The sequence below is a fragment of the Physella acuta genome, unplaced genomic scaffold, assembly GCF_028476545.2.
Source record: "Physella acuta isolate Inbredline_101_S28 unplaced genomic scaffold, ASM2847654v3 ptg000570l, whole genome shotgun sequence".
In the NCBI taxonomy this organism is placed as follows: domain Eukaryota; kingdom Metazoa; phylum Mollusca; class Gastropoda; family Physidae; genus Physella; species Physella acuta.
The window spans coordinates 649,479-671,943 of NW_026732089.1; the positions used below are offsets into that span (position 1 = coordinate 649,479).

Here is a 22,465-nt window from a genome sequence, read left to right on the forward strand (position 1 = left end):
ATTTAGATTGATATAATTATGTTTATTTATCATTAGAAACAATATTGAATAAAACGTTTTTTTAGATTTTATTAAGAGATTTTAAAGAAAGATGTTATGAAGAAACAACTTCAAACTTACAATCACACTCATGAGCATGTTCGCTGTTCATCTTGTAACCAGCGTTACAGCTACATGTAAAGCTCCCTTCACTATTACTGCACTTTTGTGAGCAAATGTTTTTCTTACATTCATCAACATCTGCACATACATATTTTGTATTAACAGATAATGAATAAAAATTTAAGTATATATATTAGTAACCTCAAAAAATTTATTTCAAAATGAATTCTTTAAGAATGTATAAAACTGCATTCAATTAAATAAATATTATTTTGTTATGTATAAAGTTCAATATAATGAATATGTTACAAAATAAAAAGCAAAACAACATCAACCTTGATTCTAATTATATTATTATTAATCTTGAATTACCTATACAATCAATGCCATTTTCTTTCAGAATAAATCCATGTTTACAAAAACAGCCTTGAGTGTCATTATTGCAGCCATATGTGCATGTTGTGTTTAATGATTTACACTGATTTATACCTTTAAATTAAAAATAAAGTGAAGATTAAAATATTTGATTATTCGTCTCTTGTTTAAAATCTTCATAAATGAATAGTATCAATGTTAAGATTTAAATTAACTTTAAAAAATAATGTTTACCTGTTTCTGTTTTAATACATGTATTTTTGGAGCTATTAAATCCAGGATAACAAGAACAATTAAAACTTCCTGGAGTGTTGGTACATAACTGATCACAGTTATCTAGTTTATCAGCACACTCATCTATGTCTAAATATCAAAGAAATTTTACAATGCACATTATACAAATATAAATATTATCAAATATTACATTTTAAAATATTGCACTTTATTGTATCTTTATAGTGAATTGTTTAAAAATTGATACCAAACATGTGTTACTCTAGATATTAGTTTATAGACAAATGTGTAGTATTGGTTCTTTATAAATTTCAACAATTTTTTTCATATTTTTAAAATTATATTTTGATTTTTGAATGCAAAAAGTACTCACCCACACAACTGTTGTTTACATTTTGGTAACCATTCTGACAGTGACACAAAAAACTTCCGTAAGTATTTTCACAGTCAGCATGAGAATCACATGGTGAAGTTTGACATTCATCAAAGTCTGTTGATACAATATATTTCATAACAGTCTTAATATAACCCTATAAATAATGTTGGCTTAGTAAAAATTATGGTTCTTTATTCATTAGTTTTACATAGCTAATAACTTGTTTTTAAAACAGTAACCATTATTTTTTATATAATTTATAATAGAAAGCAGATAAATTATAATCATACTCTTATGTCAAGAGATGTAGTTTGTTTCTGTCTTGATTAAAATGCATTCAACATTTTTACTGTGTAGCTCTTAGACCTTACCATATTTAATGCTATAGTGTTCATTTAAATTGTTTCAAATATTACCATTGATTATTCAAATGCATGCAGTAAACACACTGAGTTTACAATATACCCTATAATATTACTGTGTTCTATTAACCACAAATGCACTAATAAAAAATATGGAAACATCATACCTTCACATTTGGTTTTAGTAATGCTAAGATTAAAACCAACAGGGCAATTTTCACAGTTGTAAAATATTCCAGTATCCTGTTTTATATTGTTTGAAAGATTTGTACAACCTAATGGGCATGGCTTATCAGCACAGCCATCGATTGCTTCTTCACAATCAACTCCTATTAAAATTTATATAAAAAAAATGTTGTGAAACTGTATACAGAGAGATCTGTTTACTTTAAACTTAAATTTTGCAAACAAATTACTGCATAATATAATTCAAACTGATACATTTAATATGTTATTAATAAATGTTATGCAGAAATACTATTAAGCTTCTATTTAATATAAATCAAAGTAAAACAACTGCCAAACTATACAACTTCAATATATTTTAAAAGCTCTAGTTTTAAACTTTTAAAATGTAGGAAAACTTTAAAAAAAATTATATATTAAATTATCAACATGCCTCTATGGCTAGAGTTACAGTTGCAGGTTGCATAGGTAAAATAAGGAGATGAGGTAGGTCTGGTAACAGAAAAGTTACATGATCCTTGATTACTGCAACCAGTACAGAGAGTAAGAGACAATGGGATAACCTCAGACTGCAGGTTTTTATCATCAACAGCTGTTATTCTGTGGGAGAAAATGTATCATATTTTTGCTTACTCTATCAATTTGAGGAAAACAATTAATTGCTACATTGGGGTCGTCCATAAATGATGTCACACTCGTAGGGGGGAGGGGGGGTCCGTAATTTTGTGACGATGTGTGATGAGGGGGAGGGGAGGGGGTTCAGATGGTGTGACGTCACTTTTTTTGCATTACTAAAAAGCAATGTTAGAAGACGAGTTTTAGCCATTATTTTGAAGACTGTTTTAATAAATTGTAATAAGAATTGATCAAAATACTATATGTTGACGGAGTTCTGACAAGATTTTGGAAAAATATCGATGTTTTAAGAAAAATTCAACAGCAATTTTGAGGGGGGGGGGGGGTCATAGGCTGAGGTGTGACGTCATTTTAGTGTGGGGGGTCTGGCTTTTTGTGACAACATGTGACGGAGGTGAGGGGGAGGTAAAAATTACCAAAAAAAGCATAACGTCATTTATGGATAACCCCATTTGTAAATATATAGTCCTATATATATATATATATAATATATATATATATATATATATATATATCTATATATATATATATATATATATATGTATATATATTAATATATATTAATATATAATAATATATAATAAATATTTTATGTAAAACTGTGTTATTTTTGCAAAAATCTTTAAAGAATAGTAATACCTGACGAAACTTTAGACAAAAACAATCTATTATACATACACACTCACAATCATAACGTCATTTATGGATGTAAAACTGTGTTATTTTTGCAAAAATCTTTAAAGAATAGTAATCCCTGATGAAACTTTAGACAAATACAATCTATTATACATACACACTCACACATTTTGATAATAGTGATTCTAATTTAAATATACAAAACAGCATACAAACAAAAGATGACAAAAAGCAAAAGAAATTTTTTTAAAATTTTGACCCTAAAATGTTACGTATTTTAATTTTTCAAAGACAGTTTTCCAAAAAAACAAATTATCCATCTGATATTTAGCGAAATGCTGGAAAACACTAATGTCCAGAGCATAAATTAAAAAAATAAGCATTGTGGTAAAACTTAATATTAATTAAAGCTGTAACCAAGTTTAACCAACAAGCATGTTGCAACTTGTGAAGAGAATTTCATCAATGCCTTATCAATTTTTTGTAAAACTAAGTTAGAAAAATGTAAATAATGTCTGCACTATAAGTGTTTGATCATAGTTGTTGGGATGCGAGTTTGTCCACAATACAGCCAAGGGCATATGAAAGTCTTGATAGTAAATTAATCAACCTCCATAATAATGAGGTAGAATACATGTCATGAGAGACATTGGGTTCCTTTGTTTACCACATCGCATAAGGTGCACTTCCTGGTTCTGTTTAGTTATCAAATCTCTTGGGCCACAGGGTTCCTATTGTATGGTACTCTTTAAAACGAATGTAGGTACCATAGAGTTCATGTGGGAGCCTAGGGTGCACAGGCTCCTTTGAATGCTGGTGAGAATATGCCTAGTACAGTTTGACTGAGCAAAATCCTACCATAATGGGTCGCTGACCCTCTCAAATTTAATTTTTGTTTTCCACATAAATCTTCTTAGGAGTATTCTCATAAATTTCACATAAGTTTCACAAAATTTCATGGCAATCAGATGAAAAGTGCAGTAATGCATAAAAGACAAACAGACAGACAAATGTAAATGAAGTAGTCCTACTTACCCAATTGTTACTACAGTTAAATTTGTAACCATAAATATAAATTCGGTTGTTGCATTATGTGTTGAAGTAACTTGATTTTTTTGCTTTTCAGTGTAATTTACATTGGTTAATACTATGAAGTGTGTAACATTCCCATCAATATCATAGCCACTAACATTGACGAAAAAAGGAGTATTTATATATATTTCAAAGTTTGTTTGATTTAGCTTAATGAATGGTGCTTGATTTGCTGAAGACAAAAGAAATGAATTTAAGTAAGTAAGCATAATTTTCAGTAGTTAAAACAGTATTTACTTTCTAGAAGATAAAAGCATTAAAACAAATCATTTTTGTATGTCAAAGTCAAGTATCAAACTTAAAACAATTTAAATGATCAGCTTGCACTAAGCCACACTGCCCCCAAAGTAAACTTTAAGGAATATTTCTAGATTGATGCACATTAGCCAACTGTCATTTCTGTAGTGCTATATTGTTAACTACATCATTCTATAATTGTTAAATAAAAAGTTATAGAAAACTCTTACCCATATTGGTATTCTCCATTATGAACTGATCTGCTACTTCTAGTGAATGTTTTGCTAAACTTTCATTTTGAGTAGCAATGTAATCATAAATACAAGGTATTTGAAACATTCCATTACAAAATGTACTGGAAGAATTTGTTATTGCATAACTAAGCTCATCATAAAATAATGGGGTGAAATTTGTATAGGAAAATGTTGATGTGCTTTGCCCATAAGCATATGGAAATAAGCTTTCAGACTGAGTAATTGCCCCTGCAAAGAAAAAGTAAATAGCAATTTCAGTATAAAAATAGAAACAAAATTACAAATGTTCTATACAATTTGATTTGTTAAATTAAATAACAAAATCCAATGTATAATAATTTAATTTTTTTAAACTGATTTTCAAAAATTTCTCACAGCTCTGTACAAAATGAAGAAGTTGTCTTTCAGAGGATTTATCTGTGAGTGTAGTCCCATTAGGAAATATAAAATCATCTGTCTTGATATAATTGAAATTGCCTAAGAGCCCACGTGTCATATTCTGATATTTCTTATCTAAGCTTACAAAAGCTTCAAGAAATCCATATGCTAGGGTAATTGTGACTCCAACACCTGGAGATTAAAAAATTGCATTATTTTTAACACGTTTGATAGGATATAAATATAAGATATTAAAAACAGTATTAAACATATCTATAAAAGGTATATTAAAGTATTTACTAAATTGTCAAAACTTACTTTCAGAAAATGAAACTTTCAAGGATCCATTTTGTTGCCTGAGGACCATCCCATTTTCAACAGCAAAGAATTCTGGCTCATTTTTAAATGGTGCAGAGTAATCTCTATTATTTGCATAAATAACCATCACTGAAATAGTTAGTACTTTTTATAAATTTTGATAAGAAAATATTGTGTTCTTTTATACAAACTTAATCTTTTTTAATAGATTTTAAGAATTAGAAAAGAGGGGAAGCATTTTGATGTTAATATGAATTAATCTGGTAACTTTTTGTGTTTTTTCTTTTACTGCAAGCAAGGATTTATAGATTTAACCTATTTTTGTGTCAATAATTGCAATAAATTATTTTGTTCACATGTGAAAAGTCAAATTAAGATGAAAACTGATGCATTGTTATAAAATAATTAAAGATCATTTACGATAAAAAAACATACTTCTATCTCCGGGACTTATTTGTACTGTTAACATCATATCATCACCATTTTTAAAAGCAAAAGCACACCAAACTGCAGCTCTTGCTTTTGTTCCATTTTTGCTTAATGCACTGCAAGTCCGACCCTTTACATATAGGAAAAAAAATATTACGAGGTAATGAACTTTAAATATGATTTGTATTACAATTATATTTTCTAAAAATATCTTTATAGAATAGGTACTTAACTAGATCAAACTGTAGTTAATTAATTTATTTACCTGCATCATAAAATTTATATCAGTTTTGTCCTTTGCTATGCCATCTATCTCCAATATTTTATATTCTCCAAGGCCATTAAAAATATAAAATCGCTCATCGAAAGTAAAAATATGAGGGTCACCAAACAAAAATCCTTGGAGAAAAATTTTGAAGATTTTAAAGTAAAAAACAATTAGGGCCTATGTACAATAATGTTTTTTTAATTAAAAATACACTTTTACTGAATGATGCTCATATAAGTAAGATTTCAATTTTAGATAAATATCTAATTTAAGTCATAAAGTTATATTTAACAACTTACCCCTCACCCAACTACTTGCAATACATTGTACAGTTGGTCTTAACTCATAGTATAAATCACATAAATTTGACTGATAACAGCACCAGTTTTTTGGTTCAATATCATTTATGTGATGATCTTTAGAATTGTGTATTAGAGAATTGAAAGCATTGTAGCGTTGAAGGCTGCCTGCTTGTGGCTTTCTTGTTTCAAGACTGAAACTTCCATCCATACGATAGCAGCATTGCTAAAAGCAAAAGTTAAACTGTCAGTATCTAAGACTTTAAAAATCTTTTTTTTTTAAAATCCAACAATACTTACTGCAAGTAATTAATTAAAGTAATCCTAATATTCAGGCTAAGTACTGTTACAGATAGTAAAGAGAAAACTTGTAGTATCCTTAAGCTGTTTTAAGTGTGTCAGTCCTAAGAAATTAAAACTATACTAATTTTGACTCAGAGAAAAACTAAATTTCTGGTAATTGAAAACTCCTTTTCAAACAAATAGATCTCCAGAAGCTTATAAAGACTAGTTTATCAGTTTACTTTCTCAGTTTCAGAAGTAAACAATAACTGATGTGCTTTCACTATGATACTAAGCTATAGGACTAGTAATCATAATATTAATTGCTGGTCCAGGAGTGTGTAAAACAATGTTCTCTTTATCTCTATTTCCTCTTTCAAAACCTTTAAGACCATTTAATGCAGTTGGCATATTAGAAAGACAGTAGATTCAAATCAGTATCAATAAAAAATTGCATAGGCCTACTTAACATTTTTATTTAATAATATTAATCTTAAATTTTTTCGAATCACTAAAAATGTAATTTGATGCTATATATATATATATATATATATATATATATATATATATATATATATATATATATATATATATATATATATATATATATATTAACATAAACACATACAATAAGAATTTCTCACCCTTCCAAATTCACCATAATATGGCAGTAAATCAAAACAGTGACTTTGATTCTGGGCATGTGTGGATTGCACCCAAAGTGGGCTATTGTAGGCCACCAATTTATTACATGGACAAGCTGGCATTTCTAAATTCTTATTATTGATAGCTAGAAAATGTGAAAAAGTAACAGACAAAATAATTTTTTTTAACTTTTAAAAAGTAGTATTAGAAATAAAAGTAAATATGAAATATGAAATATTGTTTGATAATTTAGTACTCCTCTTTTAATTAATAGTTTTCAAGGTCCATTATGCTTTTCTTATACATTTTATAAAAAAAAATATATATATATATATATATATATATATATATATGTATATATATATATATATATATATATATATATATATATATATATATATATATATATATATATATATATATATATATATATATATTGCCTATGTATAGGCTAAATATAATTATATATAAACAAGAGATGCGTATAGGGAAAAATATTTACAATTAAAAACGAAAATATAGATGAACATTTAAAAAAAAAATTCATACATTTGTTGTTGCTTCACTCTACACATATTAGCACTTTTAAATAATCAACATGTGTTTATTGCAGAACTCTTATCTAACAAGAAAACATGATTTAAAAAAAAAATATCTTTAGCAGGCTTAGTTATCTGCCATATTAAGGTTGCATCTCTAGAGAATACAACTTTATTATCAAATATCAAATATCATATCTGATTCACGTGATCATATCACAAAAACTATCATTGAAATACACAACACACTATTTGCTTACAAAGCATAACCATACCATTTTAAAACATTTAAATGCAATGAGCTATAACTAATTTTCCAGAAGTAAATTTTACTTCTGCAAAAAATTAGTTATATCTCATTACAATTAAATGTTTTAAAATTGTAATAAATAATAAAATTTACCTATCAATTCAGCAACAGAGGCTGATCGATACCATGATCTACACATCATTTTATAGTTGTCTTTTTCTCCCACTTTGATAAACCATTGGCCAGGTGCTCCTGACAAATTACAGTCAAGAGAGTATGGTTATATTAATTCATAATAATGCTATCACTATCTGAATGTTTACTGTTTGCACATTTTACAAGTTTTTATATTTTTTAGTCTTTAATCTATATGACCATAATATGTAAAAAATATTTTCCAATAAGTATTATTTTGCTAATAGTAAAACAAATATAATAACACCAAAAATTATAACATTTAATAATCCTTATAAATTAGTTTTTAAATTTAAACTAAGCTAAATGGCTTAGTAGTCTTGGAAAGCCTGGGCAAAAGCTTAGAAGAGCCTGGTGCTGCCCACGTATCAGTTCCTCACTCTCTCTCTCTCTCTCTCTCTCTCTCTCTCTCTCTTTCTCTCTTTCTGTCTCTCTTTCTTCGCGCAGATTTATGGCAACAAGGGACAGGCATTACTATACAAATTGGCACCAGCTTAGTGAGCTTACTCACAGATTGTTGAAAAGAAAACTACATTTGGTAATCCAAATGGGCTGTTTGATTTGGAGTTGTAGCTCCTACATGGGTTGGTTTCCCCAGCTATCTATTCTCATCTGTCTGGTGGTTAAAAATCGAAAATCTAAGGGTTTGCAACCACTCTGACCCATTTTTAAACTTAGGATTATAATACGTAACCTGCCTGTATTTCCCAGAACTCTGTCAAACATATAATACGACGATCTGGATGTGTCGAAGTTTTGTTTTCCCCACCCAATCTCAACATTCCTTGCCGACAATGGTTTGAATTGCATAGCTCCTTGCATATATAGATAAATAGCATAGGTTGTGTAGCCATCGGTCGCAATAACGCACTGGAATGACACACGCTGAAAAAAATTGGAAATGTTTTATAAGCATTGCGAAATAATGTTTGTTTAAAATGTTGTATTAGTTTTAGTTTTAAGCAAGCATATTTAATATTGGCTAATAGTTGCATATACAAATTGATTATTTGTATATGCTATATGTTAAGTTAAATTTTTGTTTATATGTTTGGTGATACTGAGGGTTGGAAATTTAGCTCTATAGGAAGGCGAAAAACACAAAACACTGAAATAACACAAATGAAATAACTACAACGCGAAGCCAGAAAAATTAAATTACAATTAACACAAATAGTAACAAGACTATTACAAATATAAGGAATATAATTAAAAACATATCAAACATGATGATTCGGAGCCAACATGTATTTCATTTAATCGCTGAACATAGTTCTCTCCTAATCGAATTTTATCACTAAATTGAACATGATTCTAACCGTAACTGGATTCTTAAATTATAGGCATACTTATATCGTCCAAAAACACAAACCCTAAATCTATTTAATTAAACGAACTATAATTCCCAAATATTGAATTTGTATAATTTTTTATTATAATTAAAAAAAAATAATGTATCATTTTTTATTTCAAAAATATAACAAACCTATTGTTAACTACGAGGCCTAATTCTTTGTTTCTTCATTTATATAACGCTCAGCGCAAAAAAAAAGTAAAAAAAAAAATTGTTCTCCTGTCAAAATACCTCACTCAAGTGTTAATATCTAATTGGACACATATGCTGCTGAATCGGATAAAGCACAGAGCACAATGCAATATTTATGTGGTTTTTGATGTTGTGATTCATAGTAGATAGCAATTTTAGAAAATTCTACCAGAAGCGATAGAAATAGCTTTAATGGCGATATTACTTTTTTTTTTAAATAATAAATCAAAATACTAAATGTTGGAGTAGAATTCAGTGTAGGTTTATTTTATATTACAAAAACTAAAAAAAATCTACATTGGTTGTTCACCTCACCATTTCGGTCTATTCACCATGTCGATCCAGTAGAATAAAATAGAACATGTATGAATTAAAAAACAAAAGTTCATAAAACTGTACCTCGTTTCTATGATTTCCTGCAACGGGCACTTTAACCCATGTGACTACAATAACGACGGTGGAAGTGTAGGTTGAAGAGCTAGCATATCTAACAATGTCGCTGTTCGCCCTTTCACATGCTTTAGAGGATTTTTCTAGCCAGCACTTGTAAACCTAAAGATTTTTTTAAAGACATCATCAGCATAATGTTAAATATATTATTTTAACATATTTGAAGAAAAAATTAAATTATACGCGGACATTACCTTACATAAAAATAGTTTATTATTTTTAAACGTGTATATTAATGAAATACTTTAATCTATCATATTTAAACAAATCTAATTTACGATACGTATTCGTAAATATTTCTAAAACTAAATATTCTAATTACTAGGGCCTATATGAATTTCTTTAAAATCTCTTTTGACTCCGCGAGACCCATGGTTTTATTTTGCTTTATTCGAACTTGTTTAATGAGAAAAAAATTGCACACACATCTTTGATGCTTTTTCGTAATTTTGGATTTAAAAAAAATGCAAGTAAAGTGCGGAGTGCTATTTCATAATTATTTAATGTTGTATTTTAAAAAAAAAACGATGACCATCTTACTTTTTAATTTAAAATAATGTATGAAAACTGAAAGAAAACATACATGATAATAAACCTGTCCCTCATCACCATCTGTGAGCTCAAGGTCTGTCCAGTACGGAGCCAACAGAGGTCGAGGATTTCCTTTTTTATCTAACACAGGCAGTCGTTGGGGCGTGAAGCTGGAGAACTCATCTCCAAAACTTATCAATCCATTCACGGATATCTGTTAGTTACGTAGTGTTTTTAAATATTTGCTGAAGCATTAATATAATTTACCAAAGCAATAATAGCCTATAATAAAGATAATCCTAACTATACATTTTAAATTAAATCATTTTGTAAACTTACCCACAGGTATTGAAACAGTGTGTTTTCATATGGTATAAAATCTTCTACATAAATTTTTGCTGAGGCGAATTCCCTATTCCTTGGTAATGTTTCATCCATTGACAGAACTCCATATGGATATGCTCCTAGAATATATTAATAAAACGTGTCAAGATAAACTTTTTCTGACAATAAAACTTTTTATAGACATTCACATTTATATATGCGTCCATTGTTTGTATGCACATTTATGACATTTTACAAATCTTTTATATTAAAAAATATATTACTATATGACTCACCATGTGTTGAGAAACAAATAGAGACAATAAAAAATATATATTGGGTAAAATGTGCTCTTATTTTTAATTTGTGTAATGTTTCTCAAAAATATTTTTTTGGCTCTTCGTTATAAAATACCTTCAAAGGCTACAATTATAAATGTCCTTTGCTTGTACGACCTTCGAGCAACGAATTAATTTGATAATAACTATTTATCCTGGTTAGCACTATTCTTGGCTTATTAAAGTGTTTATACGGCTAAAAAAGAGTTTTAATTTTTAATTCTGTAATTAATTTAGATAACTTTGAAATCACGATGTGCTAAAGAAAAATAGTACTTCATTTCAGATATCAATATTAAAATAATGGATGGAAATTAATTCCCAAAATAAACAAGTTAATGTTTATTTTTAATTGTGAACATATATGGCATTGATTGTCAATTGTGTTGGTTTATTATCTGAGTCTAACGTGTTCAAATTTTCTTCATTCGCAAATGTTATTATTTATCCTAGTTGAGTATTAGACTTTTGCATTAGTTAAATAGTTATGAATGGAAAACTGAAATGCTACTTAAAAATAAACCGGGAGTGATCTCCCCTAAACTTTCTTGGATATTCTTATATAACTTGGAATGTAGACATGATTTTTAATTACTTAAACTTTTAAAAATAGAATAGAATCTCATAGAAAAAAGAATTGCGCACCAAGCGAACGCCAAAACAAATGTGCATAATAGTGCGCAATATTATTAGTACTTTATAAATTTACATGCGTTTTTTGAAAAATCGGAAATAGCGTAAATTAGTACTTCCGGTCAACGGAAATTACTCAAAATTTGACAGAAGGTAGAGAATTAAATCTTTTACTTACATGTGAAATTTCATTTTCTATCCGAAATAGTACTTAAGTTATAGGCTTTTAAAAAATTCAAAGTAGGAAAAGTACCACTTCCGGTTATCGGAAATTGCTCAAAAGTTAATACGGATCTACGATTTTAATAAAATAATTATATATGAAATTTCATCAACCTAGCTGTAACGGTACTCAAATAATCGTATTTACACACTGACAGACGCACACACACACACACACAGACATACGGACAAGATTGCAAAATTATGTTTTTCCGTATCAGTGAGGTGTAAAACGTCGAGTTTTGAAAAAAATCTCGATTTTTTTTGGACGATTACAATACTTTCTCTGTACTTCGTATATACGAGAAAGTAAAAAAGTTCACAAATCCAGAAAATACTGATTGTGAAGAAAACAATGATTAGAGTGGAACGCTCATCAACGTAGGCAGCAAACATACCTGTGTTAGTGTAGGTATCCGAGTTTTAATTTTCTTAAATATTCTAAATTTAATAATTTATAAACAGACAATTTCTTGAACATCAAATAATGACATTTTATTTATTTTAATTCTAAAACAAATGCTAGAAAATTGTGGGCATCAGTTTATCATTAATAAAACAAGGTTAATTATAAATATTTTATTTGAACATACGTGGTTCCGATGGCCTGCAGAGAAAAGAAATTTGGAAAAAAATTATTAAAATAGACGTCTATAAACGTAAATGTATTTCGTTAAAACTCAATTGCGACAACCATATATATTTTTTTCAAGGCAAATAACAAGAAAGTGATAGCTTTAAATTAAAAAGTGACGATGTTTATCTAAAATGTAGCTGGATGTAGCACAGTTTTCTCTTAAGCTAGCAATATTACATCGTTGTGTCACCCCTCCCCTCCCCTTGTCGGGATCATCAATGTGTACATTTAAATCTAATTAACCGTAAGTGAACAAGCAAAAACATGTCACTTCTATATGTTTGCAATGTTTTACCTTGGTGTCTACCTTCTAATGATGTTTACCCGTGTTTTGTATTGAAAACATGCAAGGGAAAGAACTAGTTTAACATCTTTAGTATTATAATAGGAGTAGAGTCCCTTGAGCTGATCTTCTAGATCATGTTGTAGCTAACCTTATAATCTAATGCAGTTATCACCAATCCAACAACAACCAACAAAAATATGACAAATTTAGCATGCGCATTTTTTCGTTTCTTTAAAGAACTTACTTGCAGTGCCACTCGGTCATATTGTTGTTGACTGGCTCACAGAATTCGTACGCCTCACATGTAATGCATTTTGCTGCTTCTGTATTGATAATTTTTGCATGGATGTTAATTACTTAAAAAAAAAATAAGTCACATGTTTATAACTGTTTAAATGGTAATATGATCCTTCTATTTGTAAGAGAGAACAAAATCATATTGTAAAATTATTATCTCTGTTAGATCACTGTCTATATGTCTGTACAAGATCAATGTTATATAATATAATATAAACATATGTACGTATATATACAATATATACATAGGCTATACACACACACATATATATATATATATATATATATATATATATATATATATATATATATATATATATATATATATATATATATATATACGTACAATGAATACTCACGCAGTACATCCGTGACATTTTCTAACATCGACATAAACACATTATAATTTGTCTCTAAATCATTCATGTTGATCAAGGCTTTCGCCACCACCAAACGTACTTCAATGTCGAATGCAGTGTCGTATTCGAGAACAAAATAAAATATAAAAAGTTCAAATTCGACTATAGTGTAGTTACCACTAGGCCTGGTGAGGAGATAAAATAAATAAATGTATAGATAATACAAACACACACAAATATAAATACACATACAAACACGCAGAAACACACAGATATATATATATATATATATATATATATATATATATATATATATATATATATATATATATATATATATATATATATGTATATATATGTATACATGATTTTATATTTCTAACTATTATACCACATATAATTACAAATATACTGTTTTTGCGTTAATGCTTTAAGAAATATGTTTTCTTAATTGGCTATTACTAACCATACTTACCGAAGCATACTAACGGCAATATACGTAGAGTTTAAAGAGGCATATGACGTCTTGTTAATGTATTTAGCCAAGTACTTCTTCAACTGTATACATAATTAAATACTTTTTAGATAACTGAATTATAAATAAATAAATATATATATATATATATATATATATATATATATATATATATATATATATATATATATATATATATATATATATATATATATATATATATATATAGGCTTTTATATATACGTCGCTTATATTTTGGTTTCAATGTAATGTTGTTTTTTTTTTAATTTTCCTTTTTAACCTGGTAGTCTATGGGTAAATGGAGTAGAGTTCACCTGTTACTGTGATTTTGGCATATAAACATATTGCGTGGTTAGCACTATATATAGCCGCCTTTTTCGCCATACGTTAGTCAGGTATCCATCAAGGCTTATAGAACTTAGGAACCTCCTGCGGACTCGATCCTGGAATCCAAACTCGAAACTTTGGGCTCAGTAGTCGAGAGCTCAACCGATCCGACATACTGTCTCCTTATTAGTATCATTATTACACACCGTGTCAAAGTGAATGCATCATAATTTTAAATCAAGTGTTTTTAGAAACAAAGGTGATTGCTACAAAAATTATAAATGCTACTTACTGATACAGCAAAACGTCTTTTTAATATATTGTTCTCGTCTGTTCCGTTAATCGACTTATTCCCACTAACAGCAGGGGAAATCCACACTTCACCTCTTACTGTTTTTAGTAATGACACAATTGTTTACAATTATAATTAAACCGATATACACTGCGTGTGTATTTTTAAACATATGCGGTTTATAAAGATATCTTGATGTAATAATAGAAAAGAATCCTAGCGATTTATTTGGCAGATGATGAAGAGTTGATGTTTCTTGGACTTGGTTTATGAAGGTGTTGTCAGCATTTTTTCGAAATTTTTAATTTTTATGATTATTTTATTTATAACTTTGTAAACTCATTGAAATAAATATGGGGTAAGTTAGGGTCGATAAGGCAGAATGGAGTTCATCAGCCAGAGAGTGCCTAACTGACTTTCCTTATCTTGAGCTAGGTACCCGTCAGAGGTGGATTAACTTCTATACCCCAGTCTTGTTGGTTAGCATAGTGTTCTAATACACGACCATAGCGTCTCAATGATAACGCATAAAATTATTAAGTAATTTTAAGTTATAGTGTGTGCAAGACAAACAGATTTACAATTTTAAAAACTAATTAATTTATATTTAGTTAAAACACACACTTAAAAGGAATAGTTTGAACTTCTGTTTTTTTTCTGTTTAAGAAACAATTTTAAGATTTATTAACTATCAATAAATGTTCATAAATTAATTAATTAATGCAAACTCAGAATAAAAGGATTAATATTAAATAAAACCTTGACAATAGAAACAGTGGCGTAGCGACTCTTCCCGGGACAAACTTTCAATTTTCGATTTGCACCCCCTCTAACTTTCGATTTGCAACCCCCCCCCCCCATCGAACTTTCGATTTGCAACCCCCATCAAACTTTTAATTTGCACCTCCCCCCCCCCTCAAATTTTTCTCTATATATTTTTACTATTTTTAGCCTTGTGTCACCCCCTAAATGGTGTCATCCGGTGCGGTCCGCATCCCACCCCTCGCTACGCCTCTGATTAGAAACAAACATACAACCTAAGCCAATTAAACAAAGAACAAACTCGTTTGTAGTCTTTGTCAATAAACCACAGACCCCACAAAATAAGTTAATCATACATGTACCTGCTAATGCCGACGGTGAACCTCCACTGTAATCCTCAAGTGACCGTTTCACCCGTACCGTCCCACTGTTATACTTCACAAGAATATATTCATCTTCTTCCTTGTTAGCCACCATCAAATCATCGTCTTTGTCTGTCTCGTAGACATAAACGTTTCTTGATCTTGCTTTACCTCCCTTGATATTTTGATGTTTATCGGATTTGGTACGTGCTTTTGGGTTCTGTGTTGTTAACTCTTTAGCTACAGGAACAAATTGTAATTTATCTTCCCAAGGATTGCTTGGTCTAGGACAGGGGTCTCCAAACTTTTCAGTCCGAGGGCCGCATTAACTATCAAATTTCAGTTCGAGGGCCAGTTTCTTCCAGACATGTGATTTTTCTGGACAAAGTTCCTCAGCCATCACCAACAAACCTTTTTTTCCTTCGACAAAAAGAATTCCGCGGGCCGGTTGAGAGGACTTCGCGGGCCGCATCCGGCCCGCGGGCCGTAGTTTGGAGACCCCTGGTCTAGGATATGCAGTGGTTGATTGGAGCCCGCCTTTAAAGTACTCTGTTATATAGCTTTGGTCGTTGCTTGGTTTAATTGTTGTATGAGAAACATAATGTCCCTGTTTTGAGTTGTCTGCAATAATTTTTAATGTCAAATACATCAATTTAAAGCTTTTAGTATCCACACACACACACACACACATATATATGTATATATATATATATATATATATATATATATATATATATATATATATATATATATATATATATATATATATATATATATATATATATATATATATATATATACATACATTCAACTATAGAATATTTTGTAGACAATGTTTTGCTGAAAACAATTTTGTCTTCCAGACAGCAGCTACCACACGGACCCCTATACACTACTATACCTTGGAGTACGACTATAAAGTATATTAAGAGTCATTAATAAATGAATTACTAATCTTGAGTGTTAAGAAGGTATTCTACGCTAATAAAACGTAACCAACCTTTGATGTAATGTTTTAAGTCTTCATCCATTTCTGTTACTCTCTGGTTTGTTTCTGTAGTGGTTGAAGTTTTGCTGGCATGTTCTGGCTTAGCTGTTAATAAATAGATTGTAGCTTATACGTTGCCAAGAAAAAACACGGGTGCTTACAAGAGAAAACTTAAAATTAAACACGTGACTAGTTACAGCACTTTCATGCTGTCGTTTTGATAAAATGTAATCTATGTACTGAACGCGACAAATTTCCACTTGTTTTTCTAATGACACACATCATAAAATGTGTAAAAATATATTGCATACTTCGCGTTTCTAAATATTTTGAGAATGAGACCTACATTTATAATCTTGAATAGATCGTTTTTACAACATATGTTTTCATCACAGGTAATCAATTTATTTTTCTATCCTTTAAAAGCCTAACTTGGTACAAGCATTTCGATTTGATTTAAAACTACCAATTCGTACTGATGTATAGCCAAAATAAAAATCGACTCCCGAAGGTAATTTTTATCAACTTGTATGGTCATATAAACAAAAATGCTATTTGATTAAAAAAAACAGGTGTTACGTCCCTTACATGTCCCCTGCTTGTGTGTGTGTGTGTGTGTTGTGTGCTGGAACAACAGGTACCCTCCCTTTGGTGTATAGCTGTATCCCTTGGTTGAGTGTGTTTACATGGAGCGAGAGGTGTTCACGTGAGGTGTGTCAGGTGACGGGTGTCAAAGCGTGTGCTAGTGTGTGAAGCAGTTAGTTGTAGTGTGGCTGTGGACGTGGAACGTGGTGTTGAGTATTGTTATTCATGTTGTAGACCCCTTTGATCTTGTTATTATTTTAGTACTGTATATATTATTAAATATCTTATTATTATTGTTGTTATAGAGTGTTAGTGTTATCTACTGTTGTATACGTTGTATTTGTCTGTTATATATATACACACCTAGACAGAAGAACCCAACAACAGGCAATGGTTTATTTCCATTAAAAAATACCCCTCAAATACCCTTTAACTAACCTGTAATTTCTATAAATATTTCCTCGACAGTGACGTCATCTAACAACTCTGACCATAATGGCTTCCTTGTGGTTACATCTACTTTCTCTACACTTGAGGTATCGGAATTATTCCTGCTGATCCCTGCAAAAGTGATTAAATGTTATAAATCTAACAATCCTTTTATTATTTATTACCATTTAACACAGCCTCAGATGTGATATAGGTGATGGTCAACCATTGGAGTTAATTGCTGACCCTCAGAGAAAACAAAGAGCACGCTAGTGAGACACACTTTATTGTGCAGCTAAGCGTAGCCACTCGTCACACAAACCACTACCGCTTAGTCGAGGTTTAATATGATTAACGTGACATATTAGACTTATAGTTACGTATTGAGGAAATGATGACATACTAAGAGATATAATGATAGACGTGAAAATATATGATGACTAGCTTGATGTCCTATCGCTGTTCATTAGTTCTATATACTTCCATTTAAGTTTCTTGTACCGGAACATCAGGACATGACAGGTCAAAGACTCATTCACTCCAGCCCGATATCCAGGAGGCCACACGACTCCACAGAATACCGGTACAATTCGGTTGCAAGAGCAAACAACACACATGAGAACAAGCGGACCAACAAGGCCCGCAATCCAAATAGATCATGATTATGCCTCTTAGATGGTTACACCTTTCATATGTCATTGTGTTACAATAGTATAATAACCTTAAAGATTTTTATATGTTTATGTTAGGTGACTTTTAATCGAAACAAACCTTTACACACATAATAAATGCATTCTTTCCTTTATATAGAAATGTTAGCGTTATTTTTATGTCCCTATATATTAATGGATGTATGTGTGTGTATGTCAAATAGCTCTTATGCAGCAAAATGGTCGATAATAAGATTTACAATTAGGTTAATTAATACAAAGCTTTTAGGTATACATGAAGGAGCAGCAGTAATTTAAACTTCATAGGGGCATGCTGTTTTAGGATTTGTCTACATGTGCTAGCTCACAGCTTTACGTACTTAAATCAACTATAAATACACAATAATAAATGGAAAATATTACAGCGTTACGAAGGCTTACCTAAACAACTCGACTCGGTTTACCTTACTCGAGTATGTAGGTTGCCTAATAGTCCTCTTAACTCAAACGGAAGCCTGACTAAAGTTTTATGTAAATGCAATGGAAATTGATCACAATTTAGATCATACACTATTATTCTTGTGTGTCGACATAAAAAAGAAAGGTTAGCTCTACTTTGCCTGCCTAATTGAACTTCAGGGTCAAAGCCAATACTGCATTCTTTACTAGGTGAATTCAAGAAAGCACAAACGTTTTGATATTTTAATCTAAAGCTGTTTGTATTTTTTCTTTTATTGCACCCTGGCAGAACTTGATATTGTTAATGTTATTTAGAACTTAAAGGTGAAATAGGAACACAGTTATGTCCCAAGCCGCCGCGCGTAACGACATATAATACTAGAAGCACGGTATCTGGTGCATGACGATAAGAACACGGTTCCAGCACAATGGTTTTTCTCTAGGTCACCTATTTATTCTTAAAAACGTAGTTTGTGTTTGTCTTTTGCTTGGCAGGTTTCATAAAAAAAAAAGACTCAAGTTGTTTTTAAATTTTAGAATGAAACATCTCAGTTTTTAATGTTTTTCTTTTTAAATGTCAGTAATAGAAATAGTGTGTGATTAATAGTGTGATAATAAAAGTGTGAATATAAGAATCACACTTTTAAAAATGTTTATATTTTAGTGGTGCACTTTTCAAAACAAAATATCAATCTAACTTAACACAAATTTATTGTGCTATAGCCACATCGATCTCACCTGTATTGTTTAATGCGATGTCCATTGTTTCAAAGGCTGCTTGTGTAAAATTCTCATGCAGTTGCTGGTTACCAATATCTGTACTTTCATCGCTCTTGCTTTCATTCGCGTTTATAACTACATATGAAACAGTCATATTCTTATTAATTTTGATTGAATAAAAAAAAATATAAATTTAGGTACATGTGTAGGGAATCATGCTCGTAATTCAGATAGAGTCATTTGACATTGTGTTATAGCCACATCGATGATTCCAATTCTTGTGAAAAATAAATATCTCTGGAAAGGATACTGACGGAGTTTAAATTTAATACATATAAAAAAGAACAACTTTTAACTGAACCTGATTTCTCTTCTATGGTGCTCGTTGCCTCTTCTATAGATACTGACAAGTTTCCGTAGAGTGGGTGTTGGTTACCCAGTTCTGTGCTTGTGTTGCTAACACTTTTATTCAGCATAAAATCTGAAAACAAAGAATATTTAGTCTATATAAAAACATTTATGCTTCCGTGAGTAAGTGTGGTTGTGTGTGTGTGTGTCTCTGTGTGTGTGTTTGTGTGTGTGTGTGTGTTCAGTTTACCAAATACACTGTAGCAAAAGAAATGGTTTAAACTAAAGCAGTTTTTTTAAATCACCTGTAGCATTGACAGTTGATTCACCCATTTCCATGTCCCAGTCATCTTCTTCAATCGTGTCACTGATGTCTGTATGTGTTTCAATTAAGAAATCGTCTTTAAATTCTTCTACTATATCTCTCACTAGAAGATCCTTTAGCTCTTCAACATTACTTGCTGAAATATTCTTGTCGTCGAATTCATTATTATATTCTAGAAAGCAAAATGGCCAGAAACGCACATCATTGTATTTTTAAGATGTGTCGTAAAATGTATATATTAATAGCACGTTTTTATACAATTGTCATTTGAAAGTAAGACGAGAAACCAACATACACATATATGGACACTATTTCTAACAAAATACATACAAAAACAAACCAACACACACACACGCAATATATATATATATATATATATATATATATATATATATATATATATATATATATATATATACATATATATATAGGCTTATATAATATATATATATATATATATATATATATATATATATATATATATATATATATAATATGCCTATATTTGTAAATAATCCTTACCACTATTAGTTTCGTTGCTTTCCAAAGCAAATAACACTCCAAATATACATATAGGAACACTTAGAATGGCTGTAAACTTCATTTTTTTTTATATCCAGGAGAACTATTTATGCTACCAGCATCTAGTGTTGAAAAAATTAAGTTTTAACACAATATTTCAGGTCTCTACTTTCTTCAACTAAAACATATTATTTTGAATATATTAGATGTATCGTTAAATTAATATAACATACATTAGCCAACATATGTAACCCCTATAAATCTCATTATAATTTACCTTTAAATCAATAAAAATGTATACACTGCCTATTACTCCAGTGAAAGACTTTTATAAACTACTACCGCAATTACAAAACAAAAATATTTCCCACGAACCGCGCACAAATCTTGTTCAAGCGTCAACGGTAAGCACATAACAAACACCCTATTTATAAACATTGGGTTGCCCACAAGATAACTGAAGCCCAGCCAGTCGGAACTAACGTATTCAACAGTTTGTAAAGGGGAGGCAACAGGGAAGTAGATCAAGTTTTATCATAAAGGAAGCTTATGTCATTGCCGGATGTTTTTCCCACGTTTTCTTTAACTTGCTTTCGCGTCTGTTTGTTTGTTTGTTTGTTTGGTTCTCCAATCAAATCTTGCGATCGAAATTTCGGGCTTTTCCCAGTTAGCTAGCGCGCTAAAATTTTCATGGAAGCTTTGTTTCCGATGACAATAGAATATTCAATTGTTATTATTACTAAATTGATCCATGGAAACATTTTATTGATCATTTTAGATCCCTATATATTTTGTACAAAAAACGTGGGAAAAAAGGGACATAGCCTAGTAATTGTAATTTGATGAAAACAAGGTTCGGTACTCTCCCTCTTTTGGCTTACTGAGTAGTGGTCACGCGGTGTTTGTGTACAAACAACCGGAACGTAACAACTGGTGGCCAATATGGGGGAGACGATATGGTCGAGTGGTTGGGCACTCGATTGCTAACCCACTCGACACGGGTTCAAATCTATGTGTTCTAGTCAGTAACGTATTCACACAACAAAGCCATAACCCGCCCCTTGTAAAAACAACGCTTCGTGAATAACTAAAGGCACGTGTTTTTTACGAGTTGTCTTCGTTTACCCAAAAAAAAGTGAATGCGAGAAGATAAAATCGATAGCAAGATTTGAATGCAAACAAACGGACAAAGACTAACAAGTAGAAAATAATTATCATTAAAAAAGTTTTAAAAAAAACACGTTTTCTGATTGAACTAAAAAGTAGAAAATAAATTCTATACATCACAATAATGCAAGCGATCACTCTACTATAAGCGATGAAAAACGTGGGGCGTCGTGATTTTCTTACAGTTTCTAATAATGTTGACTCTCTACAAGCTCCCTAATAAAACTCAATAGTATTATCTAATCAATAGTAATATAACTTTTACATCTTATATTAACAATGACCGATACAAAACTTTTACTTCGGCGCCCCACGTT

The 22,465-nt window shown here is 30.3% G+C and overlaps 2 protein-coding genes and 1 long non-coding RNA gene across 3 annotated transcripts; all 3 read right to left on the reverse strand.

Moving 5' to 3' along the window:
* Positions 1-181: 181 nt before the first annotated feature.
* On the reverse strand, positions 182-1,762 carry LOC131946748 (uncharacterized). The gene is made up of 5 exons (XR_009387774.1): positions 1,617-1,762; positions 1,085-1,201; positions 712-840; positions 475-591; positions 182-240 (listed from the first exon to the last, which is right to left on the reverse strand). It is a non-coding gene; the product is annotated as an uncharacterized LOC131946748 (long non-coding RNA).
* A 289-nt stretch (positions 1,763-2,051) lies between these two features.
* LOC131946766 (uncharacterized) lies at positions 2,052-4,607 on the reverse strand. The gene is made up of 3 exons (XM_059307694.1): positions 4,467-4,607; positions 3,943-4,171; positions 2,052-2,235 (listed from the first exon to the last, which is right to left on the reverse strand). Exons 1-3 carry the CDS (start codon positions 4,573-4,575, stop codon positions 2,052-2,054), a joined length of 522 nt encoding a protein of 173 aa, XP_059163677.1. The 5' UTR covers positions 4,576-4,607.
* Positions 4,608-5,175: 568 nt separating this feature from the next.
* LOC131946767 (uncharacterized) lies at positions 5,176-21,381 on the reverse strand. Its single transcript, XM_059307695.1, has 24 exons — positions 21,259-21,381; positions 20,982-21,103; positions 20,440-20,631; positions 20,148-20,267; positions 19,805-19,921; positions 17,967-18,089; positions 16,956-17,048; positions 16,455-16,576; positions 15,956-16,259; positions 14,832-14,929; positions 14,192-14,274; positions 13,717-13,901; positions 13,305-13,383; positions 12,731-12,744; positions 10,960-11,084; positions 10,673-10,834; positions 10,039-10,191; positions 8,792-8,978; positions 8,052-8,150; positions 7,109-7,254; positions 6,183-6,408; positions 5,881-6,014; positions 5,622-5,745; positions 5,176-5,315 (listed from the first exon to the last, which is right to left on the reverse strand). Exons 2-24 carry the CDS (start codon positions 21,061-21,063, stop codon positions 5,176-5,178), a joined length of 3,108 nt encoding a protein of 1,035 aa, XP_059163678.1. The 5' UTR covers positions 21,064-21,103; positions 21,259-21,381.
* Between the last annotated feature and the right edge of the window lie 1,084 nt (positions 21,382-22,465).